Genomic DNA, 8,791 nt, shown 5'->3' with positions numbered 1-8,791 from the left:
ACCCTTTGAGTTATTTTCATCATACATTTGGCTACTATATTGCATAAATCCTAAAGCATTTTTACCTTAAATGGTCGTTAACCTTTGAAAGAAATTTATATAAAGTCTTTTATATTTGGTCACATTTACACTTTTTTTATTCTTTTACCTTCCTTACTATGATGGGGATTTTTCTCTTCAGCCTGAGAAACTGCTTTTAGTGTTTCTTGCAATGCAGGTCCAATGGCAAGAAATTCTCATATCCTTGTTTTTCTGAAAATCTCTTTACTTTGCCTTAATTTTTCAACAATATGTTCACTGAACATAGAGTTCCAGAAAGAGGTTGCCTATTTCTTTTTTCTTTCCACACATTTAGAAATGCCATCTCACTGTCTTCTGACTTCCATCATTTCTGATGAGAGCTTATTGTTACTCTTGTTGTTTCTATAAAGTAAAGCACATTGCTTTCCTCTCTGTCTACTTTCAGCCTTTTGTTTTCATCTTTGTTTTCTTTTTGTTCTGAAGAAGATTGGGCCTCACTTGACATCTGTGTCCATCCTCTTCCATTTTTTTTGTTTGTGGGATGCCTGGCACAGCACGGATTCATGAGCGGTGTGTACGTCCACACCTGGGATCCAAACCAGCAAACTCAGGGCCACCGAAGTGGAGTACCCAAACTGAACCACTGCACTGCTGGGCGGGCCCCTATCTTTGGTTTCTACCAGTTTGACTATTATATGCTTACATGTGGATTCCTTTGCCCTCCCCGAGGTTCACTGAGCTTCCTGAATCTGTGGATGAGGAATGTCGTCTAGCAATAGGCCTATGACGAAAAGGAACCAGTGGCTGCACTTATTTTATGGTGAAATGTGTTTGTTGGACAAAAGCAGTGTTGTGTGGGATAGCAAGACAGGAAATCAAGCCTGTGAGTTCTGTAAGTCCACAAAGGGGGAACCAGCAGAAGTACGGTGGTGGGCAGGAAGGCAGAGCCATCCCAAGACACGCTCCCAAACAAATTAGCAAGATCTCACATTCCTTTGGGTCTCTCTCCTCCAGGAGCTGGCTTGGTGGTCCTCTCGCTGACATCCTGGGACCCAGGTCTTCTTGTGGATCTGGATGGAAGAAGGGGAGATGGTAGTGACTTTTGGTGAGTAGAAGCGTCTCCTTGAGGTCATTACAGACATTTTGTTTATTTCTTTATTCTTAAATATTTGTTACAGAGATGTTGAGACCAGAAGGATCGTTTCCTCAAAGGCAGGGGTGGGGCAGGGGACACTTCCAGAGACAAAGGAGGTTTGAAGGGATCAGCATTATTAGGGTGATGACCCACCCCAATCCAAATGTGCCCCTGAGCAGACCTCAGCTCACCAAGCGAGGTGCTGGAATCCTTGTCACAGAATGGCTGTGCAGCAGCCCAGAGGTTTTCTCTCCAGGGAGGAGTCTGAGCAGAAGCTCAGCTCTTGTTCAGGGATGCCAGGAAGTCATCACGGGGCGGGGGTTAGACCACATGTCAGGGCTCTTGCTGGCCTGGCTGTCAGGGCACCTGGGCTCAGTCCAGGCTCTGTTCTAACTCTGTGGTGCCTTCAGTCGGCCACTACCCCCTCCTGGGACTGTGTCCCTCCCTCATCTCTCACAGGAGGAAGACCTGCAGCAGGGTCCTCAAACTTGTATGAAAACCACAGAACCATTTCCTCAAGTACATGTTATATCTAAACAAGATATGCATGTGGCTGGACTACTTTTTAAATATTATTTTTGTTTTGCTTTTGGCATTTTCCTTTTTGTCTTTTCCCATCAAGGATCCAGGTTCTTAGTATGTCTTAGATACAGAGATATTTTTTCGGCTCCAGATCAGAAGCCGTGTGTCCTCACTGCTCTGCGTTTGTGAAAGTGCCTGCAGTCATGAAGAGATTGTGTTGCTGCCTGCTTTGTGCACAATAAGGTGGGAAAGGCCCTGCCTGTGAGGGTTACATGATCCCAGAGTTCGTATCCCTTGTGGTGAGAGGGTAGTGCTGTGTGAGTTTGGAGTAGGAGCTCAGAGCTGGAATGTATGCTCAGCTCCCAGGTCATGCCCCTATGAGCAGCAAAGCCCTTGGAGAGATGGCTTCTGGGAGTGTTTTCTGAGCTGAGCCCAAGACAGGGAGATTCTCATTCAGCAAAGGATCCCGTACTCTATGTGCGGACTCCAGCCAAAAACCTACTGAAGTCAAAAAACCTGGGTGGTCTGGAACCTATGGATGCAGCAGTAACTATGATGGCCTAAAGAGGAGAGGCCTTTCTCCATGTTTCCAGACAAGGTGAACCTCCCAGATTCTGGTTTGATTCTGCGCAGGCAGGAAGTACAGTAACCACAGGGATCAGCTTTCCGACCAGTCCAGTTGGATGGGTCTTTAGAGTCTGACTCTATTTGCCTTCAAGCAAATACATAATACAGTTTTTCCTACCCTCTGAACCTGTGCAATGACATTCCTACTTCCCACTTTTGAGGCAAACGAAGGTAAGGCTGCCCTCGTTGCTGTTCTCCCTCCCTATGGGATGCCCTCTCCTCTAGGTGAAGACGATGCTCCAGTGGACAGAGTGTGGTGACTTCACCCCTAGAAACTAATGACTAATATCTTTTCCAAGTCCCTCACCCTGCTGTTCTAGAGTCACACGTGCTCACATTCACTCGGATGGTGACCAGCAATAGAAACAGAATACAAGTACTTTATTCCTGTGGATTTCCCACGAGATCTAGGCCATGTGCACTCATGTGACAGGGAGGGAGAGTTACATGATTTGGGTGAAACTCCCACTGTCAGTGTCCCTCGCGTTCAGATGACAGAATGTATTAGGTCCAGTGTGGATCCCCAGTGCCGGGCACTTAGGAGCTCAATCAGTGTGTGTTTGTTTATTGATGGAAAAATGGTGCTTTCCAGTCCTACTGCAGAGAGGGTAGGGCTAACTCAAAAGGCTGAGACAGCCCTAGGTGGCCAGTGAGGGGTCTTAGCCTAGAGGCCAGCAGTGACTAAGAGTGACAGGCTGAAATGTATTCAGGCCACTGAATGACCAAGTGGCCAATGCGTCCTGAGCACTTGGGGAGTCACTGGGCTGAATGTAAGGGATTGAGTTGGCCTTATCAGGTGAGAGATGGGGCTGGGGTTCTGGAGAGACAGCCTGCCTGCTGTGTCCTCCATGGGTCCCACCTGTTGCCAGCACAAGGCTGGTTCCTTGTGGCACTCTCTGCCATGGAATGAGCTGGCCTGGCATCTCAGGGGAGAGGCCCTGCTGGAATCTCACGGAGCTCTGTGTGTCCTAGGCAGGAGGGCTAGAAGGAAGGGGCCAGTTCAGATCAGGCTTGTGTGGAGGGTACAGGAGCTGGTGGACTCTGAGAACTCTCAGTGGAAAGCAGGGATGGAGAAGAAGGGGCAGCCAGGAGACTGGAGGACAAGCTGGGCCCCAAGGTCACAGGAGGGCAGGGAGGAAACTCAGGCTGGGTGAGATCCAGCAGCTTCTCCAGAGACCTTCCCTGACTCCGCGCCAGCTCCCTGGCTTTGGGAGAGAACTGTCCTGGCCAGGCAGCCACTCTCCTCCCCGTTGTGGGGGCTATGCCATTGAGCTGCAGCCCCAGACTTGCCTGCTTGGTGTGCGGTACCCATGGTGTCATCCCCCTTCCTCTCTGCCATCTAACACAGGGAAGGAGGTAAGAAGTTTAACCTGAGCCCCAGGGGCAGAGAGGTTCATGTTTTCTCCTGATGATGTTCAGCTGCAGCCCTGGCAGAAGGGCAGGCCCAGAGAAAGATGAGGGTCAGAAGGAGCTTGGGAACAGCTTTGCTTGAGGTTTGGGGGAGGTGGCGGTGGAAGGGGGAAGAGGAAGAAGCAGGAAACAGCAGATTTGTGCCATTGGCCTTCTAAGCAGTTAGTGCCTGTGAATGAGGATCAATGAATAAACAAGAAACCAGCCCTTCCCGCTCAGCTCAGAGACATTTATTTAGTTGCTGGTGTCATTATGGATCAGCTCCAGAGAAGGTAGGTTGGTTCTTACAGTTAGAGGCTTTTCATGGTTTTCTTTTTTTTTTCTTTGAAAGATTTTAGTTTTTTCCTTTTTTTTCCTCTCCAAAGCATCCCGGTACATAGTTGTATATTCTTAGTTGTGGATCCTTCTAGTTGTGGCGTGTGGGATGCCGCCTCAGCTTGGCCTGTTGAGCAGTGCCATGTCTGCGCCCAGGATGTGAACGGGCAAAACCCTGGGCTGCCGCAGTGGAGTGCAAGAACTTAACCTCTCGGCCATGGGGCCCGCCCCTTCATGGTTTTCTTTATCCAGGGCAGGAAACTCGAGACTTTGGTGTAGGCCCGTGGAGGAAGCCCGCCTGATCGTCCATAGGACACAAGGCCCTGAATCACGTTCTTACACACGAAAGGGCCCCCGGAGTCCCCCTGTGGACAGAGAGTGGGGAAGATTGAGTCCATGCTCCCCGTTTCTGCCCACCTGCATCTCAAGCGCCCTCTCAGTGAAGGCCGCCTGGTGTGGCCTCCATGTGGCAAATCAGAGAGCAGGGCAGGTCCCTGTGGGCCCCTCAGCTGCCCAGTCCTGACCCTGGACATTGTCACAGCTTCATTTCACTCAGGGGGTGGCTCCCTCTCCTCCCCCAGGTCCCAGATCCTCTCCCATGAGGGCGCTGTGGGACTGTTATTTGGTCTACCATTTAAGAACATGGAAGCACGCAGGTGAGGCTGACACTCAGCATGTAGGGTGAGCCATTTAACCAAGATGGGAGCCAGCTCTGAGGAGCCTGGTTTGACTGCTGCACACCCAGGGAAAGTTTTCTAACACCTGTGCCCGGCGTGGGGCAGAGTGTTTCAAATTCATCTTTTGAATGGAGCACCATGTTTGGATGCATCTCAGGACCCTGGTAGGTTTCCAGAAGGCCTGTGACTCCCCACTCTGTCTGCTCCCCCGTTCTCTTCCCAGGAGAAAGATCAGAGTCTAAGGGGTGAAGGAGTTCCCACTGCTTGGGTTTGAAAGTCCCAAAACACCCCTCTCCCCAGAGCCAAGCTAGGGAGATACCCAGTCTCACCTTATAGGAAGACTTCTTTTCCTTCGGGTCCCCCACACACAGCTGAGTGGTACTGTTGTAGTTGCGAAAGTAGGATTCACACACCCGGTCCTGCTGCACAGTCAGCTCCACCTCCTGCAGAGTGTCTGACCCTGTGCCATTTGGGGCGACTCTCCCCCAGCCGGCCACACTGCACACCTCTCCAGGCATCACCTGGGCTGTGCCCCAGTGCAGGCTGAGGGGCTGCACAGCTGCAGTCAGCTCAGCCTTTCCTGTCAGCTGATGGGAAGAGGCAAGAAAGTCCAGCTCAGCCACTGGCCTCCTGGGCCTGGACACTGTGATGGGTCTGCACTGACTTCCCTCTCCCCTGAGCCACTGGGACTAGTCAGGTGGCCAGGATGGGAAGGAGGGAAGGGACAGGTCCCAGTGGTAGAGGAAGAAATCTGGACCCAGGACAGCAAGAGCAGCAGGGAGGTTCCTTTACCTTTAGTATCATGATGTCGTTGGCATAGGTCTTAGAATTATAATGTGGGTGACGGATGGTTTTCTTCACAGGGATGACCTGCTGGGTCCTCTCCTGCTTCTTAATGTTGTGGGCACCCAGGGTCACCGTGAGTGAGCTACACAGAAAGAGGGGTGGTGATGTCGGGGGCGTGTAGTCAAAGGAGATCCAGCCCAGGAGCAATGAAGGGCAGGGGACACCTAGGGTAGGGCAGGGCTGCAGGTAGGAGAAATCAAAACCACAGGAGTACTGGGCAGTGGGTGACTCTGAGAGGGGATTCTGGGAGTTTTCTCAGCCCTCAGGCAATATTGTGAAAGGACGCTGAGTTTGCCCTTTGACCCTAGTGCATGGTTCCATCCTCCACAGCTGCTTCATTTGACCAGTGTGGTCTCTCTTCTCAACTGGACCACGAGCTCTCACCTCTGACCCTTTGACCCCAAAGCTTGCCTGTCCTATTCTCACTTTCCATAACCCAGGCATGCCCTCAGATGGCTCCTCTGATGACCTCTCATGCCCTTGAGTTCCCAGAAGCCAGGGGAGCTGTCCCGGGCTGCAGACCCTCTGCAGAGGACGGGGATCCCTGTTGGGGTCTCAGGAGGTGTCAGCTGTCTGGGGCCCCTCACCTTCTCCAGCAGTGAGCAGCCGTCAGAACAAAGTCCTGTCGCACGAGGACACCGCCGCAGCCCTTCCTCTTTTCTTCATTCAGAGGGTGAACCAATGCCATGTAGGGGCGGGAGTGGGGCTTGACCTCATGTCCCCCGATGATCTCCCCTGAAGGAAAAGTCTTATCTACCTGTGCGCACCCAGAGAGTCCACCAGGCATGCGTCACCTTGATGGCTCAGGACTGCTGGGCATCTGGGAGCCCGAGATGGCCTGGAGTTGAGAGGGGCTGGGGTGGGGCTTTCCCTCTAGAAAAAGGAAGAGGAGCAGGCTTGGCCTGTGAATGTGTCCTCCACAGATAATTGGAGGTGAGCATCTGCATCTTAGGGACAGCAAAGTCCTAGAGGCTCCTGAAAATTCTTCTCCTGACTTTGTTTTGTTTCAAGAGCCTTTCTAAGGCCCTGTTGTCCTGTGATGTCTGGGATGATGCTGCTTTCCAGTGGCCTGGACTTAAGTTTAGGGATCTAGATGTTGTCGTAGATGGTTCCCATGGCCTGACGCATAGTGGGTGCCCGAAAGCTGTTTGTTGGCTACGTGAAGGAATGGCCCCCCATGGGCCTGAAGGAGAGTTTGTAGGGCCAGTGCTTGTGGGATTCTGGAAAGCAGAGAAGTTCAGGTCCGCAAACAGTGTCTGCATCCTGGAAAGAAGGGAGCTGCTAGAGGCCTGGGAAGAAAAGCAGAGTTGGAGAAGGGACTGAGGGGCCTTGGGACTGAGCAAGGCATAGCAGTCCTCTGGGGACAGTGGTCCCACCAACTTCGGGGTCTGCAGAGCTCAGACTTCTCTCCTAATCAGACGCTGAGGGGAGCATCTGTGTCATCCCTGACCAGGAAGCCAGGCCCACTTTGCTCTGGCAGGGGAATTGATTACTTTCTCTTTTCCAGTTCTCTCCCCCTGCCATGAACTTCCAGTTAAGTTCTACTTTTCTGATGGCAAATATAGGGCCTAGGGAGGGAATAGCACCCACTGGCTCTTCTTGAGAACTGCCTTCTGCCCTACCATTCCTGATGGTAGCTTACCCAGCGTCATACTTGGGATTCTGAGGTGGGACGGGAGCTGGGATTCAGAATGTTGCTGGTGGATGGATGGATCAGGGATGTGCAGAAGGGGCAGGAGACCTGTGCCCACTGTGTTTGGGGGGAGGGGTTGGGCATCTGAGGGCGGGGATGGTCACTCACCTGCCTCTGCCCCAGGGGACAGTACAAAGGCCAGCAGGAGCAGGAGAGGCTGCATCTTTCCAGGAAGGTTACCCAGGCTGGGGAGGCTGATGCTTCCTCCTTGTTCTCTTTTATCCCCGAGGAGAGGAAGGAGGTACAGATGGGATCAGTGACCTCAAGTCCCCCTGTGGTTGTGTGGTGCTTCATCAGGGACGGATTTCTATGAAATTGTCCCCGCCCCCACTCCTTCTGCCTGATGACATCCTCTGGGTGGTTGTGTGAGAATCATGCAGTGAACACATGAGAACCCACAGTGGATGAGTCAGGGCGGACCACTTGTTGCAGCCTAGAGCAGGAACACAAGGGTACAAAGTGGAGACCGTGTGCTGTGGTATCAGCCAGTAGAGGTATTGGAGCCTCTGAAACCTGAGTCCCCAGTGATGGAACCACCAATGCCTCATTTCCATGTTGCTAAGTCCCTCAGGATGATTTCTTTAGCAGATGTATGTTTGGGCCCTTCTCTGTGCCATGACCAAACATAGTGGAGATGTGTCTCCTTCCCTTAGAGAGCTGTCTGTCTGGTGGAGGAGACAGAAGCATCAGCGACCAAAGCACAGTATGGGAAGGGCCATAGTAGAGGGATGCACAAGATGAGAACAAAGCATGGCCACCATCTACCATATCCATGTAGCAACCCATTCATCAGCACAGCTTCCTTCCTAGGGGATTTTTAACATCTCTTTTTAAGTTACAAATGCTCAGAGTGATAGAGTCCATCTCTCTTGTCCAAGTCTTTAACAAAAGTCCTGCACTTGACCTTTATGGGCCTAAATTAACAAATAGTTATGACCCTAGGAATTGAACCCAGTAATCGACTCAAGCCTAGGTCAATTTCCTTTGGGTAGGCTGGAGTCAGTCCCACCCAAACCACATGGACTAAGACTGGGAAAGGGCTGAGTCCCCAGAGGAAGTTCAGATGACTACATTTCTGATTTATATAGCCTGGCACATAATAGACTCACATTTGCTCAACAAACTCTGCCAATGATCTCGCTATGATGGAAATGAAGGACTATTGTTTCTAAATAGCCCAAGCCCAATCCTGTTCAGAGAACAACTAAGCATATCTGAGAGGTTAGGGACTGGTGATTTGTTTCCGTCTGTACATTTTCTGTACTTTACAATTTTTCTATGAGGAATATTCTGTATCAAAATCCATGATTCCAGTGTAAATATTCTCCTTATCAAACCTCTACCTTTTTGCACCTAGCTTACCCAGTAGTAGACATTAAAAATAAAATCACTTTTCTGATTATAGTGGTAATAAATATTCATTAAGAAAATATGGAAAGTAGAAAGGAACAATGCCTCTCATTTTCCTCTCTCCCACAGAGAGTCTGTTACCATGAGCAGTGCATTTTAAATACTTGGGATCATATTATACATACAATACAGTTT

The 8,791-nt window shown here is 50.7% G+C and overlaps 1 protein-coding gene across 1 annotated transcript; it reads right to left on the bottom strand.

Moving 5' to 3' along the window:
* Nucleotides 1–3,930: 3,930 nt before the first annotated feature.
* LOC106830411 (granzyme B-like) lies at nucleotides 3,931–7,530 on the bottom strand. Its single transcript, XM_070519115.1, has 5 exons — nucleotides 7,355–7,530; nucleotides 6,141–6,288; nucleotides 5,500–5,635; nucleotides 5,037–5,294; nucleotides 3,931–4,395 (listed from the first exon to the last, which is right to left on the bottom strand). The coding sequence occupies exons 1-5, from the start codon at nucleotides 7,407–7,409 to the stop codon at nucleotides 4,234–4,236; spliced, it is 759 nt and encodes a 252-aa protein (XP_070375216.1). The 5' UTR covers nucleotides 7,410–7,530; the 3' UTR covers nucleotides 3,931–4,233.
* Nucleotides 7,531–8,791: the final 1,261 nt, after the last annotated feature.

This window comes from Equus asinus, chromosome 2, assembly GCF_041296235.1.
Source record: "Equus asinus isolate D_3611 breed Donkey chromosome 2, EquAss-T2T_v2, whole genome shotgun sequence".
NCBI classification, from domain to species: Eukaryota; Metazoa; Chordata; class Mammalia; order Perissodactyla; family Equidae; genus Equus; species Equus asinus.
The sequence above is the reverse complement of the archived record's forward strand: the minus strand, read 5'-3'. Positions and strand labels throughout refer to the sequence as shown.

Bases quoted from the DNA above. Each gene is read 5' to 3' on its own strand.
- LOC106830411 (XM_070519115.1), bottom strand. From the start codon at position 7,409: ATGCAGCCTCTCCTGCTCCTGCTGGCCTTTGTACTGTCCCCTGGGGCA. The intron at 6,289-7,354 runs GTGAGTGACCAT...CTTTTCCTTCAG, and splicing joins GTCCCCTGGGGCAGAGGCAG to GGGAGATCATCGGGGGACAT. The intron at 5,636-6,140 runs GTGAGGGGCCCC...CTTTCTGTGTAG, and splicing joins GCTGCTCACTGCTGGAGAAG to CTCACTCACGGTGACCCTGG.